Source organism: Hylobates moloch, unplaced genomic scaffold, assembly GCF_009828535.3.
Source record: "Hylobates moloch isolate HMO894 unplaced genomic scaffold, HMol_V3 SCAFFOLD_3, whole genome shotgun sequence".
NCBI lineage: Eukaryota > Metazoa > Chordata > Mammalia > Primates > Hylobatidae > Hylobates > Hylobates moloch.
The window spans coordinates 36,704,497-36,727,711 of NW_026652278.1; the positions used below are offsets into that span (position 1 = coordinate 36,704,497).

Consider the following 23,215-nt stretch of genomic DNA (forward strand, 5'->3'; position numbering starts at 1 on the left):
TAGCCAGGATGGTCTTGATCTCCTGACCTCGTGATCCGCCTACCTCAGCCTCCCAAAGTGCTGGGATTACAGGCATGAGCTACTGTGCCCGGCTGACAAAAACTATTAAAAGATAAACTAGACCAATTAACAATAGCATCATCTTTAAATATAAAACACCATTAGAGGTCGGGGGCAGTGGCTCACGCCTGTAATCCCAGAACTTCGGGAGGCTGAGGCGGGTGAATTATCTGAGGTCAGGAGTTCAAGACCAGCCTGACCAATATGGTGAAACCCCGTCTCTACTAAAAATACAAAAAAAAAAAAAAAAATTAGCCAGGCATGGTGGCATGCACCTGCATGCAGTCCCAGCTACTCGGGAGGCTGAGACAGGAGAATTGCTTGAACCTGGGAGATGGAGGTTGCAGTGAGCCAAGATCGCACCACTGCACTCCAGCCTGGGCGACAGAGCGAGACTTCGTCTCAAAAAACAAAACAAAAACCACCATTAGAAATTATCAAAAATCACTTCAACCTGCCTACAGGTAATTATATCATGATCTTGAAAAAGTAGTTTTCTGAAATACATTTCTCTTCTAATCTTAACGTACTAGAGTTCAGCTCTCCTAACCACTTTAGAAAAGGCACCACTTTGTAATGCAAAGCTTCTTTATACATTTAATTTCTAAAAACAATTTAAGGCCAGGTGCGGTGGCTCACACCTGTAATCCCAGCACTTTGGGAGGCTGAGGTGAGCGGATCACAAGGTCAGGCGATCGAGACCACCTTGGCTAACATTGTGAAACTCTCTCTCTACTAAAAATACAAAAAAATTAGCCAGGCGTGGTGGCGGGCGCCTGTAGTCCCAGCTACTTGGGAGGCTGAGGCAGGAGAATGGTGTGAACCCAGGAAGCAGAGCTTGCAGTGAGCCGAGATCACGCCACTGCATTCCAGCCTGGGCGACAGAGCGAGACTCCATCTCAAAAAAAAAAAAAAAAAAAAAAAAAATTTAAATGTTGAGTAACGTATACTCTGTTCTTTATGTGTTCTGGTAAAAGGAATTATCAGCGTCCTGCCAAGAATGACAACTACTATCATAACCTTAACTGACTGACAATGTTGCTTTTATACTCATACCTCAAGAAAAGAGCCAACAAAAAAGTCACTATTATTTTCTGACAAGGAATCCCGGCATTAAGTTTTATAGTCTTAAGAAAATTATACAAAACTAAGTCAAAACAGAAGACGGTATTATGAAAACATTACTGTATCTTGTTTAGCTGAATATATTTTTTAAAATGAATAATCCAATGAACAAAACTGAGGTAATCTGAGCACCGAGGTATCAAATTAGTAAAGACACTGAGTTACAAGGCAGTATTACATCTGAATATGAAAGCAGAATCTCATAGTAGCAACTTAATCTAAGAGATTTCATCTAGAAAGAACTTATCGTAAAAAAAAATCACTAACTTTGATCACCATGTGTATTTATATTTGGAGTACAATCCAACTTTTATCCATTTTGTGAATTTTTCAAAAAGCATTAAAATCTTAGGAAGTAGAAACCAAGCTTTAAAAACAGTTTTTCACAACAAAATTTATTAGAAGAATAGTGGTTTTGAAAAGTCTAGCATCCAGTGAGAACTACCATACACAACATTACAGCTGGGAATGTTTCTCCAAAATGTCATGGTCAAATAATACAATGGAACCATTAAATCTTACACATGCACGAAAGAACTAGCGCTTCTGACATACAATGCAAAAAAAAGGGGGGGGGGCCACATGGATTAAAATTTTAAGTACTCATCACATACATTAAGACACAGTTTTAGTCCAGTCAAAAATCAGAACTGCATTAAAAAATTTAATGTAGTGCAATCAAACCAAAAAACTTAATTTGTGATCTTAAGTGCTCTACTACATAAACATTGATCATAGCAAGGAACAAAAAGTTCAAATCACACAGTACAAAAAAAAAAATCTGTAAATAAATATAAACTACAGTACAAGAGAAATATTAAATTATACAATTCCATCAAACTGTAAACAGTATATTGAAATGAGGTCCATAAGAGTAAAGGGGGTTCCTGTTTTGTTGTATGACACTTGAACTTCTAGAAATCTGAAAGATACCATTTTCCATATCTCCAAAGGCTATGGGTTTTATATGTGGAGAGAATTTATTTTAGATGTAAGATATCAAATATTAAAGCAGAGGAATAATCTATTTTGTTAACCACAGATAGTACTGCAGAAAACAAAAGCAATTTTAAAGAGACAAGTCTTAACATTAAAGATGCAAAGGACTAAAACACTGGAATTAGAACTCCACATCAGAAAAAACTTGTCACCAGGAACTTCAAGGCTACAAAATACACTGACAAAACTGTCTGCTGATATGCAGACCTAGACCTCTGCTAATTTTTTTGACATTTTACATACTCATGTTACAACACCAACTTTGGCAGAATGACTACTGATAAACTCAAAGCACTCCTGGCCCAATGGTTCCATCACAGTGGCCAGTGCACAAAATTCTCTAAAGACATTGCATAAACTAGAATGTAGAGGTCAGACACCCAAGGACCAGTGCTTGAATTTAGTAGTAGTTATCGTGAAGAAGCAAGAGCCACATCAAGAAGGAACTGCATCTGTTAACAGCTTACAGAGCAGTTAGGAATGTCTTTTGTTTTAGTTGTGCTGGCTATTAGTGGCATTTAAAAATATATAGTTTAACTGTGCATGTTTGTGTGTGTGTGTCTGTGTGTGTAGTGTGCTGGCTATACATTTATGCACTTTTTTTTAAAAAATACACTGTTAACAGGAACCCCCATATTATCTGCTCAGTAGTAATAACTGAATATATAGAATGCCACTATAAGAGTGTGAGGCACCATGTGCTGGAGAGTTATATGCAGCTTTAAAATCTGTTTGGCTGAGTTATACCTGGATACCTGAACTGAGTTTTTTAAGTTGACATTCATCAGATGTGCTACCAGCACGTTGAAATAAAAGCAAAACAGAAAAATACAAGTCACTGTTAGGTTTAAGAATAGCATCAAAGTACCTGAATTGAGTGAGAAGAGTGTGTAAACTGTCCCTGAGGGTTTTTAAACAGTGTGTACAAGCTGGATTCCTAAGAACATTAGTTTTATTAAACAATGTGGACTGATAAAATACCAATGTCTGACAGCTTTAAGTGGAGGTTATAAAGAATTATATGCAAACACTCCAAATGTATAGTTTATACATTTTTTTTCAAAGCAGCAATAAGCTGCTGTAAAGTATACATCCCATCAGAACAAGCAACATGTGGGAGTCAGATAAGGGTTTCTATCTTAGTCTGGTTTTCTGACAGCACAGCATATCAATATCCAATGACTATTATCTTTCCTAGATCAGAATGTAACTAATTTTGACTAGCAATATAGGATTAGACTTTTAATCAAACACTTTGCTATTACATACTAAAATTCCTTAAACTTACTAATGCTGGTAATACTAACCTAGTTAATCATCCCCCCCTCATTTTAGAAATATACCCTTCCACAACTTAAAAACATTAAGATCCATTTTCAGTCCTCTGGTGTAAAAAGCATGTCAGTGAATTAATATTAAAAATTTACAAAGTAAAAAGGCTTGAATTTCAGCCAAAGATTCTAAATACTGCTCATTCCCTGAAGACTTAAAGGGGGAAGAGAATCCCTACCCATTTTTCTAGTGATTTATTTTTCTAAAATGGTCTGAAACAAATTTTTATTTTGGGGAATTTCCCCCCTCACCTTCTCTCAAATTCCAAATTCTTAAGCTTGAAATGCTTAATAAGAGAAAATGAGGCAATCACTTGGAATTGCTAGAAAGGTACAAAATGTTACTGTCTTTTTTTAAAATAAGATTTACATAAATGTGATCTGACCCCATATTATGTAGTATGTTTTATATTTTTAAATAATCATCCTAAAACTTACAGTACCTAAGACTCTGAAGATAAATTAAGACTTTAGTGTTGTAACAGAAAAAGTGCTGAATTATCCCTTTTCTAGTACTTTAAACATTTTGGACAAGTGCTTTCTTAATGACAGTGAAGTTTGCCATATAACCTTCCACCACCAAGCAGGAAAAATAAAAAAAGTCACCTGGATGAAAAAAAAAGACTTTTAGGAGTGTAGCACCGGGTATACCAAATAATAGAAGTTGTTTCACTCATTCTGAGGGGGTAAAAATATTCTAGATTGAAATTCTATTTGGCTATTGACTGTTAAAAATCCCTGCTCTACTGTGTCAGTGTCCTGTGTCCAACTACCCCCAACCCCCCACCCCTAATCCCCTTACACACTATCCACTGAGAATCTAATCTCTAATGAGATTATTTTAAAATTTATGTTGTCAGGACATACCTGAGAAAGGGTGCAATTATGCAGAACAAGGAACCCAAGACTGCACTAATACTGGTTACAGGTTCATAAATTCTTTCCCAAGACAAATCTAAAAAGTTTAAGAGGTATGGATCTTCAAATATGTCTTACTGCTTTAGATTTTTTTGGTATGTGTGTAGGGTCATTTCCAGTGTTGATCATCTTGAGCATGTTCAATGAACAGTTCAAGATGGGGTAAAAGAGTTCATTTCCACATTCAAATAATAGAGATTAAATATTATAATAATATTTGCTACATCCAATAAATCTATGATTAACTAAAAGTGCTTGCTTTTTAGCTTTTCTTGATACAGCTCTAAATGAACTGGAAACCGTAAAATTACCCCCCAAATGGTTGCAGAATTAGCTCACGTTCTATTGTCAAATCAACATTAATTAGCCTCGATTCTCATTTTTAAACAATGTAAAAGATTTTTCTATCAAATCAAGATGGCCTAACTTCACCACATTATCTTGTGACTCATTTTTAGTATTATAAGGCAGAATTTTTAGCCTCTTCTCAGAAGTCTACATGCTTTTTCCATCCTACTTCACCTTCCCCACCCCAATCTCCTTCCTAACACTTAGGGTTTATAGATACAGTGTTGTGTTACAGGGCTAATGTCTGCTTCTTTAAAAGGTGACTGCAAGATTATTCAGGAATGAGGATACACAAATAACGTCCTCTATTTTTCTTTCCATCACCATGTTCACAAATCCTATTCAAGTCTCCAGTACAGAATTAAGCCAAAATAAACTAAGAAGAAAGAGCCTGGAGTTCTGTCTTCTTTGTACCACAATTATACTTTTTCCTTTTCAGATTTTGAAAGCAATTAATTTTTAAAAAAATCCCTAGATAGCTTAATAGTCTCCTAAATGGGCTGTTCTGCTGAAGCCATCAAGTTTTTAGTAATGCTAGCCTGACCAAAGCATTAATGAAGACCAAATTCTAATTAAAGGTAACAAGGAAAACAATCTTTGATATCCTCAAGAAGGCCAAAATTTAACCTATAACTTTCAATATCTCCTATAAAACATAAAGCGGAGCACAATTCTGTCTATTGCCATATTCTATCACCAATGACAGCAACCTGAATATACAGAAAAACAGTGGTTAATATGAAAACCACCCCTGGCATTTAATGAAAGAATTATAAAAGCAAAAATACATGGTCTCAAAAGGAAATCTACAAAGATAAAAGCTGTTAAAGAAAATGATGCCAATCTGTCATATAACTGCTAAACTACTCAAAATATTTTCAGCTTCTGATATCGAGCTGACTCAATTTGTCTTATGAAAATAAATGAATCCATGCTTCACTATTATGGGTCAATGAGATGTAAGAGAATCACAAAGGCTTAGAACCAGGCCTGGCACTATGTGCTTACTTGGGGGTAGGGGGAGAACAGATAGCTCACTAGCAGCTCAAAGGTTGCTATGTACTGCCTAATGACAGAAGGTAGTTATGATATTGGTGTTAACAGGTAGTTGCTTTTAGTCTAATTTAGAGTTCTCTCCAAAACTTGGGAACTTCTCATTGTGCCTTTTATAGTTTTACCATCTGATCCCACATAGCTCATATTATAGCTAAGGTAAATGTTGGGGAAAAGAAATGCCAATTGGTTGAGGTAATGGTTTATATAAGATAACCAGAGTTCTAAAAGCACTTCAATATTGTAAAGTAAAAGTGTACCAAATAAAGCTAATACACACTTCACACTTGTTGAGCTTGCTCACCAGAACTGAACAGTAATTAACTTCACGTAAGGACCCCTATTATCACACAAAGCCTTACTCATATTCATGATCTGCTGCAGCAAAGGTTTATCAAGCAACATCTAAACTTCAGAACAACAAACTTAATATTAAAAGTATTATACACAAATATAAATTATTTTTCCTGAAAGAGTGACCTTGTCCTTCATGGTATTTGGGGAACAGAAAAAAAGTGTATAGCTCATCACAAACAATTCAGAGTCACTTATAAGCCCACTGAACAAAGTAATATACTACATTACCATCAAGCTGGATGACTATGCTGTCTCAGAAATGAGAAAGCTCAAGATAAAAATACCAACTAGATATCCTTCCACATAATTAGTGTTTTTGATTTTATAGTGCCATAGCTTATCTACCCTATAACATCAAGGTCTCTGAAAATGCAAAAAATTATTTTAAATACATTATTTCCTATCAATAGTTCCAACAGTGTTATATATTAATAATTTAAGTAATGTTATCCGCCTACTGGAAAATGTGAGGAAAAACGGCTTTCGTGACAAAGACAGTTGTGAACTACACTTTCCCATACCATAAAAATGGTCAACTGTTGTTTGGGCCATGCAAAACTCTGATTAGCAGAAATTAAGCATGCTAATAGACCAATCTCTATTACACATTTGTGAGGACATCCCCAAACTAGAATATCTACACTGAAAGTGCCAATACAGAATAGTGGCAAATCAAGAGAGAAATCAAATATTAAGGAATCACTGCGGCACCAAGACTGCCAGCCAGCCATGTGATGAGCCACCTCCGAGAAATACATGGTATAATGGAACTCTGAACACAAAATTTAACATTAAAAGTGCACCTGAATATTACAAACTAACTTTACAAAACCTATAATAAGGTAAAATATATATCTTTTGAAATATTCCAGCAGCTTTTTGTTTTTTTTTTTTTTAAGTTTTTCTTTTTTGAGAGGCTCATGAAATTTAAAAGGGACCACTAGCTAATTTCAACCATGCTTCACAAAACAATAATGGCTATTTTATATTGCAGTTACCAATGTAATGCAATTAGTGCTTTAAAATAATCTACACTCAAAAAAAGAGAGAGAGAGAGAGACCTTTGGAGGAAATATGCTTATTCAAAAGCTTCTTGGAAAAGAAAATTTACCTGAATATCAAGTCATGACTGATCTCAAGTGTAATGTTTAAAAGCTTCACAGACATGAATATTACAATCTTCAGGTCTCAGGACTTTTAATCTGAGAAAGTTTAGAGTTTGGTTTGTTTTTTAAATTCACTTTCTAACCAAAACAAATAATAGAAGTACTCAAATTTTCACTATTTACAACTCTCAGCCTACAATCTGAAATGACACAATACAAGTTCTCTTATTTAAACTGCAGCATTAAAGGGTAGGCACACCATTCTTCTGCTGCTCGATTGTCATCCACTGAAACACACATAGAAAATATTTATGTTAGTAAAATGATCACTCCATGTACACTACAATGACAAAATTTACATAACTCAACTCATACATCACTTATATAGACTACCACATAGGATTAAACCTCTCTGAACAATAAACTCTACAAAAGTTGAACTTTTAGGGCCAGATTTTTAATGGGCCTTTAGTGATGTCTTTCTGAGAGGGGATAAAAGCAAGCACAAATTAATTTTCTCAAAGGACCTTTTTGCAGCAATCCTGGGCTACTGAATATCCCAAACATTACGCAAAAAGATACTATGGCTGCAATTAATTGTGTGCTGACAAATTCTTGAGTGTGTAACAAAGGAGGCGTTCCTTCATAAGCTTAGCCCTTTGCTTTCAGCAAACTTTCTATGATTTCCTTCAATTACAGATGAAAATCATATATTTCATAAGGAATTTTTATTGCAACTTCCAGCTAGGTGACAAAATATTGTAGAATCATAAAACGCTATTGAACCCAAACTGTTTTTTCTGTTAAGAAGTCTAGAAAGCTAACAGGAAACAGGCTCAGTTATCCACTGATTAAACTGCTACACAAAATAACCAAAACAAGAGGAACCCACACCCAAGCTATGTCAAGAATGAGCAGTGCATGTGTTTTAGTAACAGCAATGGTGTGCCTAACCTTTGAACACACAGGTTGCTGAGGGAAAACTTAACCTAATTTAATTAATTGCTCCAAAGTTTCCAGGCAAGAATTTATGCCTTGGAAATATCTGGACCTCCCCTCGAACTGTTAGTGTCCATCTGAAATCAATCTAACCAACCCTCCAATTTTAATTTTATTTTACACTGAAACTCCAATAATGTTTGTTTTTGGTTAAGCATTTAGAAGGGCCTGACCACCTTTCTCAGCAGATTAGAATATACAGTATATGTGATGTGGATTTTGTTTTGCAGAAATAGTAATTTTAATCTCATCACAATGAAAAATTAAATTCCATGGGCTTTGCTTATTCTTGCAAAAACCGCAGAAAATAAACTTTCCTTATTATAATTTTAAAAGCCCATCTCAAAAAAAGCTTAGATATTCTTCAAGGAGTGCTTATACAAACATGATCTCAAAGGTCCTGAACTGTGTGCTAAACAACCATGAATATCGGCTAATTACCAGAAAAAGTCAAGAAGGGGGTATTATGTAGGATGCCAAAAAAAAAGAGAAAAAAATTCTAACCAACAAAATTAAATAAAAACTAAAAACAACAAAAAAAAACAAACAAAAAAAACAACAAAACACCTCTCCCACCCTTCTACTAGTATTTGCATCAGTTAAAAAAGGAATTCCAATGAGCTTGACTTCTGATTGAATTATTGTTAGAACTGATATGCATCCTAAATCATATCAGGTTACCTTGGGGTTTTCTTCTCTCACTACAAACATGGATCCTTCATTAATGTGGACACTGGGCAGACTACTGAGGCTGTAGAATCTAAGTATCACTTTTGCAATATCATAATTACTTATACACATTTCTTTCCCTATTTCTCCCATCCCCAATAAAGAGATCTTGAATATCTTAATCTAGTTGCTGCAATGATATTCAGTTAGCACATCAATTCTGTAAAAGGACTGAAGAATACAAAGAAACCTAAGTTTGCTAAAATGAGGCATCCTCCATTGTTTTATGTAATGTACCCTGACTGCTCCTGAGTAAATACGGAGCTCGTCCTCCATGAGATAAGGCTATATCCTCACTTGTTGGTGAGACCAAATTCTACCCTTAGAAAATCTCAAATGAAATTACAGCAAAGGTAGTGTTCAAAGTAATTAACTTAAGCATTTCTGAAGGTAGTGTGTGCACATTTTCCACCGCCTTCCCCTCTGGGTGAGCACTAATAGCTTGCTAATTTAAGTAAATTTAATAGTGAGAAGAAAATTATAAAATGTAACTATAAATGACCCAATAATTATGTCAGTGAATAACCAAATTTCTCAAATTCAAAGGTTCATTGTTCTTCTTAGTTTTTTCTTTAGTTTAATCCTTCAATTAGTTGAATCGTAGATGAAAAATGTGAATAATTTTTATTATAAGATGGCTTTCCAATTTGCAGTGATAAAGCTCCCAGTATGACAGACGTAGTTTCTAAAAGGGGGCTTTGTTTCCTCTTCTTTTTTAAAAAGTAAAAACAAATATAACTTAAGAAAAAAACAAAAAAAACAAAACAAAACAAAAAAGCATGCAGGCTCTACAGGCAAGGAGTCCACTTCCATGTATCTGTTCTCTGTGAGGTAACTCAATTCTCTTTTGTAGAGAAACATGCAAAAGGCCAAACATATTCCGAGCCATACTGCACATGAAAAATTTAAAATATGCAACATTCAGAATGCACATTTCATCTCTGTACACACAAGTCAATGCAAAATCTGCAAAGAAACAAGTGTCACAGTAAATGAAATTATGTGCAAGCAATGATAGCTGAACAACGATGCAGTAGTGCTCACCCAGTTTGTACAGTAATTGGCACTCTACAGTATTCCTACTCGTTTTTTGATTCATTTGCACTTTGTGCTGCCTCTCCCTGGGGATCTAATTCAATCTTTACAGAAACATCTGGCCCCTCCGACCTCATTAATTTCATCTTTTTCTTTGGAGGGTTTTTCAAAGTGCCCAGCCTCTCCTTTACTTTGTACTCCAGTGTACTGTGGGGAATCCCATAAATACTCTGAGCTTTGGAAACACTCATTTTTCCACTCATAACCACTGAGATTGCTTCCTCCAGTATCTCACTGTTGTACTGTCTGTAACGCCCTCTTTTCTTCCGAGGCTGCTTGGAGCCAGGGTCTCCTTCTTGATCCGATGTGGGATATGGCTGTCCAGAGGTAGACTGCTCAGCATCTGAGCCCCAAGAATCGGGTCCAGCATCTAACATGCTTTTTCTATTTTGTTTTGGAAGAATAGCCCTTAATTTTTTACTAAGCGCGCTCTCCGTTTGTGAACCCATTACCAAAGAGCTATAGCTGTACTGATCACCAGTGCGAGACTCCCAAGAAAGATCCATTCCTCGAACTTGTGGTATCTTTAAATCTACAGGAGATGAATGGCTCACATCCTTTTTTCCATCTTGTTTTGCTTGAAGTGCCATTTTTGGAAAGGCAGAGTTTTCTGCAAGAAAAGGAAGGTCACTGATGTTGCTGAGTGCACCATTTCCCCTGAACTTCATACGGCTGAGGTTGAACTCATAATGTGGTTTTGCCCAAGAGGCTTCCCTGGATAATATTAAGTGTTGTCCATGATTCTGTAATCCAGATGGCCCAAGGCTGGCAGCTGTGGACAATTGGTTTCTGCTCAGTAGTTCTTCACTAATCTGCAGGGATCGAGCCAGTGGAACTTTGAGTGATGTGGAGTGTCCAAAACCTTCCCTGGTTCCATCCTGTAAGCTTCTTGGAGGTACCCCATCACCACTCCGAAGTCCGTCTGGGCGGTACTGGCTGGGTCTCCCAGGTCGCCTAATTGGATGGAAGGAAACTGATGTGAGCAGGACTTGCACAGGTAGGGAGGGATGGGTGAGGGGACCACTCCTTTATTAGAAGGCCTTGCTTGGGTAACATCACTTTGTGTTATTTATTTATTTTTCTCTAAAATTAAAAAAAAAAATGGTCTCAGCAGTTAGTTTTAAAACTTGTTCACAAAAAAAGGAAAAAGGAAAAAGAAAAAAATCAGGAGCTTTTTGGGCAAAGAAAAATTAAACCTGTCAGCTGGTCTCTGGTTGGGTTCACAAATTTTCGGAGAAAAAGTTTCGCGCAACTGTCTGAAAATAGCATCTTAATTATTAATTACAAAGTAATCATCAGTCTTCATAGATCTACACAGAATTGTGTTGCCAATGTGACGTTACCACTAAACAAGTACAGTAATAAAAGAGTAAGCCGAATTATTTATTTTAATTCAATGTATTCAACATTCATGACAACTAGTTTTAAAACTGAAACCATATACATTACTGGAACCCATAGATAATTGCTCATTTATCCCACAAACAAGTTGATATTCATCATCAAAAATCAAACAATTCCAAGTAACATTTCTTATTTTGCTTGGGGGTGGGGGGGGAAATACGTATATATCGCTAACAGCCCCAAGGGAGAAAAAAAAATTTCCAAATAAACCAAACCAAAAGACCCATTGCATTATAACTTACCACACGTCTTCATTTTAAAACACTACTAGTTGCAGATACATGAGTATCATGATTTTCCATTTGAAATAATCCAAGCTTAAAAGAAATTACTCTTTATTTACCCCTTAAGTTCTACTCAAAGTAATTACTGTCAGAGGGATATAAACCATTTTTGAGCAGTTTTCTCTGGCTTAAAAAAAACTTCCCTTCTTGAAATACCAAACACCTATTTTGAAATTTCAAATGGACGGCTTTCAAATAATGTTTAAAAAGTCAACTACTTAGACAAAGTTAATTCGTAAGGTTTTGACTTTCACAATAGAGAAACATTATCAATATTAAGACTGACATGTGGCAAAACATGCCCGAGGGGATGATTACATTAATTAGGCACAAAATAGGGCTTTGCAGAAATGATAAACCAGTTATGTTCTACAAAACTCTATGGGGACTACTATCATCAGTAACACAATAAGGATAACACTGAATATTCAACTAAAAGATGGGCAATCCTATTGGTGCATTTTTCTTCCATAAAACAAAACCAGTAGAAAACACTTTCCATTCAGAGGGATAAACACAGCAACTTCAGCCATATAATACATGAACCTGGTAGCCACGTTTACAGAGAATCTTAAGCAAAGGATTTGTTTATGCAAACTGTACATGGACTTCTACATGTGTCCTTAATTACACAACTCAAGTGTTTTGGAGACAAGGTCTCACTCTGTCACCCAGGCTTGAGTGCAGTGTTGTGATCATGGCTCACTGCAGCTGTGACCTTCTGGGCTCAAGTGATCCTCCCACCTCAGCCTCCTCAGTAGCTGGACTACAGGTATGCACCACCACGCCTGGCCAAGTTTTGTATTTTTAGTAGAGACAGGGTTTTGCCATGTTGCCCAGGCTTGTCTCGAACTCCTGACCTCAGGTGATCTGCCCGCTTCAGCCGCCCAAAGTGCTGGGATTACAGGCATGAGCCACAATGCCCGGCTCAAGTATTTTTTGATATATAAATAGAACCCAAAGATTTGGGAACATGCTGACTTATATCTAGTATAAACCATAGTGAAAAGAAAGGGTTAAGAAAAAGATTAGTATGCATAATGGATTAAATTAATACTTTCTGGCAATGAAAAGTTTTGGAATTTTACAGAAAATAAAGGGAGATTTTAGAAGTCTGTAAAGGAATCCTTCTATCTGAAGGTAGTTAACAGTAAGTTGGAAAAGGTTAGTCCACTTAGCATCCACTTGTTCCTTTAATATCTAAGTAACTTCCCCACATTGATAATCTGAAAGTTCAATACGCCTAAGTATTAACTAACTTAAACTTACCAAGTTATTTTTCATATCTAAAGTTGATTTTTTGTCACACAGTTTTATAGAAATGCTTTTTCAACATGGTATCTAAATGTCTTTATTAATACCTGACTTTTCTAGTTGGTTATTAGATACACATAGGGAGAAGACAGTTCTTACACTATAAAATTAGGGTGTCAGAGAATTTACTTTAGTCTCCTAAGAGTTATCAAAACTGAGCAAGTAATAATGTCTTGGCAGCCTAAGATGGTTATGCATCAACATCTACAGTCTTTCAGAAAACTACATTTTCTGAACTGCCAAAGTACAGTTATCAACCACCAAAACCAAACCCAAAAGAAACAAACAAAAATGAACACGCATACACACAAACCCCACTAGAGATATCAAGTATTGGAGTTCAATTTTCATTAAACAGCTTCGGCACACATAATACTGTCTTTACATCTAAACTTTAGAATTATTTAACTTGAGTTTCACACTCCAAAACATGCCATAACAAAAAGTCCAAAGAAATAATTGCCATATTCATGGTTATTTACTATTTGTACTAAACTGACAAAAACTCATCTGTACTAGCCAATTTTACATTGCACAGATTATATTTTTACTTGATCTATGGTCCATATTTATAAATGACTTACTTAGAAGGGTTATTTTTTAAAATGTAAAAGGGATACTGGCATCAACCTTTGATGAATTATCTATGTGAAACTGTGTAAGGCTACAAATATTCTCCCTTACCCGTTCCCTTGAGTACTGGAGCAGCCTGGAGAGTGGCTCAGGGAAGTGCTGCCAGCACATGGACTTTTCTTAGTGGACAGATCAAGTACACCGTCTGCAGAGACACAAAGAAACACCTGAGGATATTAAAAGCTAGGAGCAAATGTAAACTAAATAGGCTAAAAATGAAAAAGCAGTAAGTAGGCTTATTCAACTAAGCAGATACGCTAGTCATATATTTGAGTTATAAAATCAATTAAATCCTGAAGCAACATAAATTTAGCAAGGCATGTTATACTTAATATCCTCAAGGGCTAAATATATTATTAATGGGGCAAAAGAAAAGGTAAAACATGTTACTAAAGATGTTAAGATATAGTGAAATACTAGAAATAGCAGTTTACATAGCATGAGGTCCTCTGTTATCAGATTTTTTAAGACTCCATTTTCTAAATTTTCCTTGATCAAAGCATACACGTTTTTAATGTCCCACAGTGGCATGCAAACTATAGAACCAAATCCCTCAAGAGCTAAATCTACCTGAAACTCCAAAAGTACATACAAGTTAGATGTAGAAAATTTTAAATAAGATATAAAAATTGTTTTTAAATGTAAGTTTATGTCATTAAAGTACATGTATATACTAAACAAGATGGTCTGTAAGATGAATCAGTTAATGATTTATGATTTGGGTGTTACCTAATAGTTTTGGTAGACCATCTATAAAAAATGTATACTTATATTCAATCTTTTAAAAAAATTTTGCAGAGATTCAAAATTCAATTGCTGAATTTTATGAATCCAAAAGTTTTTCAATTAAGAAGACATTAAAAATTGGTGAAGAAAGTTTAAAGAAAGAAGAATGAAACCGTCTTGATACTGATGAGAGCCTGGAAGTACAACCATTTTTTACTGCAACTAGACCAAATCACAAATTCATGTTATTAATATATAAAATTAGAAGACTTTCTTTTCCCTCAAAGACATTTTTCTCCTTGTTGAAATACCTGGAAAAGAAGTCTTTTAAAGCTACCACTCTGTCCAAAATTAACAGAACAAGATAATACACAATGTCTTTAATTTTCAGTTGGCCAGCAGAGGGGTCTTGCTATCTAGTTATGTTAAAAATCACCCCAGAGTAGAAGCTACTTACAACTTGTATCGGAGGACATTTTATTTCAGGCTGTTAGAAATAAACAGGCAACTGAGTTTGTAAATAAAAAACCCCCACACTCATAAGAAAGAGTTTTGTCCTTTACAGTCACTAGTATTTCTAAAAATATAATTATAAGCTTATAGAACCAATTATCCTATTAGATATCTAACCCAATTATACATCTAAGAAGCAAATGTACTGCTTACAACTTTTCCAACCAAAGACACTATTTAAAGTCAAACAGACAACGATTTGTCTAATCAAACAGGCAACATATTTTAAATCTACCACTAAAAATAGTGTGGTTTTTGGTTGAAAACACATTAAGGAAATATAATTTAAAATTTTTTTACTTCATTTGAAGTCTACGTACTATAATGCTATCATGTAGTTCAAATTCCTCTTTGTAAGAGCACGCTGTCAATACAATGTATTGATCTCTTAAGTGTAACATTAGTTATAACAAATTACATTAAGTGGTAACATTTTATGGTAGCCACCATTAATACTTTAAATATAATTCTATGTTGTCATTCTCCTAATATAAACCTGAAACTTCTGATGCAATATTTAGAGTGAGGAGATCTTTAATGAAAACTACCAATTTGTGGAAAACAGTCATCAATAAAAGATACAACTTTGTAAATATGGTAACCAAAGGTACATGAGCAATGTGAACAAGTAGGAGGTCTCCTGTCAAGAAATCTCTCAGAACTCAGATGTTTTGTTTGCTGTTCACACAGGAAAAGGATAAAAGCAAAGGAAAACTACTCAAAAGAAAGTTCATTTCAAAGAGGTTCTTTAAGAATTAAATTTATTTTCCAAAATAAACATGTATTTCTCACCAATAAATCCACATAATCTCATAACCTTTCTGTATATTCAAGATTTCTATGACAATAAAATCTCATTAGTACAGACATCACCAATTTACAATTTGTAGTGGTTCAAACAGTGGCTGAGTTGAAATGCTTGCTTCAATTTTTGTGAAATTAAAGGTAAAATGAGATCACAAAGCAACAGGAGTATCTACTGAAGAAAATAAACTTCAGAAACATTTGCTAAACAAAACTAATAACCTCTTAACTTCATCACTTAATTAGTGTCCTCTTCAACAAATTCCCTTTTGGAAATACTTTCGTCAGTGGATGTGTGTGTTTACGTATGTGTTTCTGTATTTATAAAACATTGAATATATTTAACAACCTAAAGTATGTTCTACTGCTTTCTCTATTTGTAACCCTAGTAGTTTCTTTTTCAAAATTCGAATACATGTTTTTCCTTATGATCTCATTTGCAGAGTATGTAACTTAGACCTACAAGTAGAGGCGTATTTCTCAGACAGGTGCTAGCCCTAGAAAATTTAGTTAAGAATAAAACTTACTTTTTCATAGGAGTTTTAAAAAACACAAAAATACTATGGAAAATATAAAATGCTTATATAAATATCAAGTAACTGAAAGATTAGTGACAACTGTTAACCATCTGACTTTCCTGAGTGGTACATCAATCATGACTATGAACTGCTGACAGATAAGGCTATAACAACTCTAGCTGTACTTCTCCATCACTGCATAGTAAGAAATAATTTAAGAATCACATTAGTTTTTATGGTATTATTGCTGCTGATGCTCTACTTGCCAATGCTTTTTTTTTTTTTTTTCTCCCCAAAGAAAAGTATTCTGATAAGATAGAGGAGACCTTGACATCAAACCATACCTTGTTCGCTAGGTTCTGACTGAGACTTTCTGACAGTAAGGTCCAGAGGTGAGTCTTGGTCAGCCATGAGAAGTTTGCTGAGCACAGGGTTCTGAGTAGTTGCAGCCGTGGGAGAGGTGGTGACTGGAGATGCTTTCGGCAGGCTTTGGTTCTTTGTGCTATTGGGCTGGCTGGGGTCCTGAGTAGAGCTATTTTTTGAGGTATATTCAGCAGCAAATTGTTGGATCATTCGCTGCATGATCTCACGGGCCACTAGGGGAATATTGGGGTCGGAGACCCAGGGACTGTCTGTAAATAAAGATTTATTTACTTTTAAAGTGGGACAACGTACTAAAAAAAGACAGCTTTCAAGTAAACATAAAATTTCATTTTATTTTTCTTAAAATACAGTTATCTTAAAAATAGTTATCTCCCCTTTGACTTATATTTTCTAAGCTTTTGAGTTGTCAATTTTTAAAAATAAAATTTTCATTAAAATAATTCTAAACATCTTCCCCCATATAATAATTGAATATTATGAAATTAAATAAAGGGATAACAACTAGAATATCTTATGGGCAAGAATCACTTACCTGATACAGAAATGTCAAAACCCTTCTCTCAGGAAATACTCTCATGTTAACACACCTATAGGTCACATCAAGTTTCCCTAGACTTTTTCCTCAGCCACCTTCTCCTAAATATTTGAAGAATGCATTACTGAGTTCATGAGTGCTTAATTTACTTTATATTAAAGACAGAAGGCATACCAAGATTATAAAAGGAGATACTTAATTTTAAGATCCATTTTAGGCTAGGGCAATCATTCTCACACTTTAATGTTCATCAGAATCACCCTGACGGCTTTGCAAAAACAGCTTGTTGGGTTCTCTCCCCAAAGTTTCTGATTCAGTAGTTCTAGGGCGGGCTCAAGAACTGGCACTCTAATAAGTTCTTAGATGCTGCTGGTCTGGGGACCACAACTGTAGAACCTCTGGGCTAGGTGTTTAAATGTCAAATCTCAAAAGCCTAAGAAAAATCACATTATTTTCCAAGAGTACTTTAAATAAACTCTTCCAACCAGTAAAAAAATAAAAAAAAATGAAATAAACATCTAAATTATCAATTTCTAGTCGATGTTAAGTTTAGACCATAAGAACTCATTAGCTCAAAGAGCTTTTAGCACTGGAAGAGACTTTGAAAGGCAAAAGCGGTTAAGATGAAAGGGAAAATGACTTGTATAAATATATTATCATCATGCCTCTGTAATTACCACACTATAATAGTCAATCAGGAAGACTAAGCTTCCCAAGAGCTGAGACTGTGTTTGTTTACCTCTGTGTACCTCTAAATATCTAATCTTGCCTGATTTAAAGTGTATTCGATTTAGCTGAATACTAAATAGGTCAATCAAATCAATCACCATCAAATAGTCCTTTTAAAAAAATAAAATGAGGGAAATGTGTTTGTTTACCTCTGTGTACCTCTATATACCTAATCTTGCCTGGTCTAAAGTGTGTCTTCAATTTAGTTGAATACTAAATAGGTCAATCAACATGAAATAGTCCTTTAAAAAAAAAAAACAGGGAAATGTGATAAAAAAAGTGGCCACTACAAATTTATATAGGTGATTAGTGATAGACCCTCGATTAAAACTCTTCCCCGATCTTACTGCTTTACGTGTGACCTTTGCTTCCCACCACACTTTTGAGGTTTTACAAGACAGTTTTCAGAAAACCAAGGTTTCTTTAGTCTTTTAAAGATTAGCTATAGAAGGCAAATAACTTTACCCACAGTATTCTGGGGCTGTAAGGAACTTAAGAGTTTAATTTATAAAGTTAAAGAAAAACTGACTCTAATTACTAAAATCTAAAATCTCCATAATAAACAACAAACAAACAAATACATCATCAAAACCTCACAGGACTCCCAAGAACAGGCATTTTTTTTCCCCCTAAAGGATGATATTCAATACCAGAAGATGGTCACAAAGTTGTGCTATTTATTTCATCTTCTGGAGTTTAATGAGGCTCACTCTACTAGTAATAATGCTTCTGTCACACTAAGGAGTATTTATAACTCTAACTTTCCTCTCTATAAATAGAGACTATAAGTATTCCCGGTGGTTTAAAAATAAAGGTATGGAACTAGGTAAGGTTCAGAAGTTGCTACAGTTACTGAAAATGGTTCCTCAGTTGTTTTAATAAACATTTTATCCATACACTGCTTTTTAAATATCTCCATCCACTGAGTTTTCCAAACAGTCATTTAATTTTCCAGTTAAGACCCATTTTTCTCCCTACATAAATCTCCATATGAACTATTGTATAAATTTCAAGTTTTAGTACATTAGTTTACCTTTCCACCCCTGAATATAGTTGGAGAATATGTAATACATAAAGGAAATTTCCATATAAAAGTAAAATAAAATTTATGAATTTATGCGATGCCTCTGTGTTTAAGTAGTATTAATAAATATAAAGAGCTCTGTGAAGAGTCAAGGATATTAGGACAAGGACCATAGACCACTATCTTTGAGCACTCAATGTCTGCAGTATCTTGTCTCTTTATTGAATGAAAACACAGTCATGAAACAAGACAGTGTTTATGAATTACATCTCTGCCATTTGAATTTCTCTATCTTGTGAAAGTTTACTTAACAGATTTCATTCTTTGACATACTTAAAATACACATCTACGAACATATCCACACCCAGGGGAACACAGCACAACTGAGTCAAATAAAAGCAACAAATCAGATGAAAAATAAAACTGCAGAAAAACATGTCACATCACAGCCACCTGTATATCTTAAAATGCAAATCTAACTTTTTTAATACAAGTGACAAAGCAAGCTAAAAAGAAATGTCATTATGACATTTGTAGAAGGTATATTGTTCTTAAAGTGAAATTTATTATGGATTCCATATCATAAAAGCCTACTTTTATTCCATCTCTGATTCTACTTAACTATACATAATCTTTACACAAATTATTTAAAACATATAATTTACAATGCTTTGAAACGAGGGACCAAATCTAAGCATCTGAATTATTAAAACAAAAGATTCTCTTCAGACTAAAATGTCCATCATATCCCTGGATACTAAACATTTTTGGTATTAATTTAAAGAGTACTAATGGCTATTTTGGAAATGGTTACAAGAGAATTATATCTAAACATAGCAATATTAATACATAAAGGGGAAGAAAATGTCCAAATTCCAAAGCAAGAGTTCTTTCTCTGAGCATCACATGCCTGTACATAAACAAATAAACTCAACTTACAATTTCAGAGCATTCCCATCTCTTGAAATCTATCCTGAGACCGATTCCAAGGTAAGAATTCCTCCCCTAAAGGTTATAACCCAAAAGTTTAATTTCTTAAAAAAAAAAAAAAAAAGAAAAACTTTATAAAAACTTGAAAGTTATTCCTCTATGACAAAAGGATAGGACGCAGAAAAGTACGACAGAATTTTTCTGTAGGAGTCTTATGATTGACCTTATTAATGTCCCCTAAGCAAAGAGTGGATGAAAATTGGTTCCTCCATGTAAATTAGGGAGAGGAAGTCCTCTTTTCAGATAATGAAGCTTGCTATAACAACACAACAGATCAATGACTCTGTGTACATCCTTCAGGAGAGAAGCTGTAAAGACATTTTATTTGGTAAGCAAACTGATAGAACTGCTCTATAAGTTGTTTATACTTAAATTTGCTTTTAACAATCAGATGTTCATAAAACTAAGAAAACGATTATTTTGAACATAATTTTAGAATTCTGAGCAATGTGCAGGGACAATAAGACATAGGAGACTCAGCTGAGAGATTTAGGTCAGGAGGTGCTAGTGGGTGTTTACGGAGAATTAAGGATGTACTAAATGATTTAATTCTGCCTAGGGATCTAATGGAAGAAAATGGGAAAAAAAGTGCCACAGAAAATAATCTCTGTGCATTTCTTAATTTTATATGACACTACACTTCACACCACCTTTTGGAAATACTGATCACATTAAGCAGAAGCCCAGCTAGTGTCCAAATGTAAAGAAACCCAACAGAACCAGCACTTATCAGACTTTTAACCAATGTCAAAGGGAAGGAGGGAATTTCCAGAGGAATGAGACGTGTAAACTAGAACATATGAAGAATTATTAAAGAAAATGGAATCACTGAGTCTGCTGAAGATTAAATAAGAATATTTAAGATTATCAAGAGTTTGTATGAAACTTTTTTAGAACCCATCATAGTAACCACCACCTTGGAAATGGAGGAAAAGTGTAACTAAGAAGTAGAAATCCATTTAGAATTTCTTAAAAGTAAAGACTCCTCACTAGAACATGAAGGGAACTTTTCTGAAGGTTCTGGCTGATGGCAGTTATGCTCTGTGAATAAAGAATAAACCTGAATGCCTCTATGAAGGATTTATAAGCCTCGAGACTCCATGATTAAAGAACTTTTCTATATTTCGAAAGAAATGTAAAACAAGCCTACAAAAGTTTCAAGGAGAAAGATAAATTTTAAAAATGCAAGAGGTTGAGCTATTAAATGCCACCTCAAATGCAGGGGGAAAAGTTTTACTGCATAATAATTATTTCCCTAATTTTAATTAATATAAAAAATTTTAGTGAAACAAGACTGCATCAAGGAAAAAAATGCTTACAAATCTAATATAACTACATTTTCTCTCCAAATGAAATTTCAGGTTGAAATTACTAAAAAAAAAAAAAAAAAATCACACAGTTGGATTTAGTTATCAGTGATTAAAACAGTAACTGTCTCCATAAGAAAAGTTGTCTAACAAAATATAGTACTACTGAGAGCTTAAAATTTTTAGAATTTCATAAAAATTTTCTAAACTATTTAATTAAAACTCATCATCACATCAGAGCCTAAATGTGGGGAACAGGGTTTACCTTAATTCTAATTCCAATCTGAACTTGACCCAAGGGATATAGAACAATATAAACTATATCAATAAAGAAAAATGTTTTTAAGAGTAACTTTAAAAATGACATTGAAATTAAGGAGATCAATAATACAAGACAAGCAGATGCTAAATATCATCTTCACTGAAACCAACCTTTTCTATAAAAGACTGCATTGAGGAATTCTTCTGCTTGTCTCTCGAATCGAATGATTTTTGCTTGCTCTTGTTTAAGCAGAGCTTCTTGCCCAGCTCCCGAAGCTGGTTCATCCAGACCGACTAAGTGTCCCTGCAAAAATACTTGGTGAAACAGTTGCACACAAGTCTTTCCCCATTCAATATCAAAAGCATAGACAAAATCAAAGACAAAGTTAGTAGCAAATAAGGCAAATTAATTTTATGCAATTAAAATATTTTAAAACTTCAGTATAAATTTTATGAAAAAGTATACAAGCAAAATAAATGTAAACATATTCTTTAGCTGGATTTTATCTACTTTTTTTTTTTACTATGAGTTTTGTTCAAAATTTACTCTAACTAAACTTTAACTGCCAGAGGGATAATTTCCTTGAAAGCACTCAAATATATTGGTTCTATTATACTATAGTTATTTTTCACAGGCAACTCAATTCAGACAGAATGCTTTTTTTTTTAATTTACCAAAAAAAAAATTTTTTTTTGAATTCCAAATCTCACTTGAGGATCATGTTTGCTTTCCTAGTATGAGATCTGTTTTTCACCAGACACAAAACACAAACACTTTTAAAAGGCCATTAGGAAGAAAAACCCAGAATACATCTGAATTCACAATTCTGTCTCTAAATCTAGATTACTATTTTAAAAACTGTGAGGCCGGGCGCGGTGGCTCACGCTTGTAATCCCAGCACTTTGGGAGGCCGAGGCGGGCGGATCACGAGGTCAGGAGATCGAGACCACGGTGAAACCCCGTCTCTACCAAAAATACAAAAAATTAGCCGGGCGTGGTGGCGGGCACCTGTAGTCCCAGCTACTCGGGAGGCTGAGGCAGGAGAATGGCGTGAACCCGGAAGGTGGAGCTTGCAGTGAGCTGAGATCGCGCCACTGCACTCCAGCCTGGGTGACAGAGCAAGACTCCGTCTCAAAAAAAAAAAAAAAAAAAACTGTGGTTCTCAAATCTTTAATGGGTTGTAAAATTGATTAACTGGTCAAAAGTAGCACTAGCAAAATGAACTGAAAAATAGAATGCACTGCATGTTCTAAGCATAAGCACTGCATTATCTTTTGTTACAATGTATCTATGTTTGAACAGCATTGAAATATAAACAGTGAATCTGACCAGGCGAGGTGGCTCATGCCTGTAATCCCAGCACTTAGGGAGGCCAAGGCGGGCGGATCACTTGAGGTCAGGAGTTCAAGACCAGCCTGGCCAACATGGTGAAACCCAGTTTCTACTAAAAATACAAAAATTAGCTGGGCGTGGAGGCGCGTGCCTGTAATCCCAGCTACTCAGGAGGCTGAGGCATGAGAATCGCTTGAACCCAGGAGGTGGAGGTTCCACTTGAGATTATGCCACTGCACTCCAGCTTGGGTGACAGAGCAAGACTTTGTCTCAAAAACAAAAAAAAAAAAAGAAAAAAAGTAGGTCAGAAAGTTTCTCTGACCAAAAAGTTCCAAT

General features: G+C 34.9%; 1 protein-coding gene across 4 annotated transcripts in view; it reads right to left on the reverse strand.

The window, feature by feature from the left end:
- The window catches only part of LCOR (ligand dependent nuclear receptor corepressor), a 164,216-nt gene that overhangs the window by 28,310 nt on the left and 112,691 nt on the right, over positions 1-23,215 (reverse strand). For 3 of the 4 annotated variants that reach the window (XM_032135412.2, XM_032135419.2, XM_032135405.2), the window contains 3 exons: positions 21,718-21,850; positions 16,661-16,948; positions 13,807-13,900 (listed from right to left, as the gene is read on the reverse strand). In XM_032135412.2, coding sequence (XP_031991303.1) covers positions 13,807-13,900; positions 16,661-16,948; positions 21,718-21,850 — 515 coding nt within the window. Of the gene's footprint in view, positions 1-1,571; positions 11,075-13,806; positions 13,901-16,660; positions 16,949-21,717; positions 21,851-23,215 lie in introns of those variants that run through there. The other variant, XM_032135470.2, reaches the window with a different exon arrangement.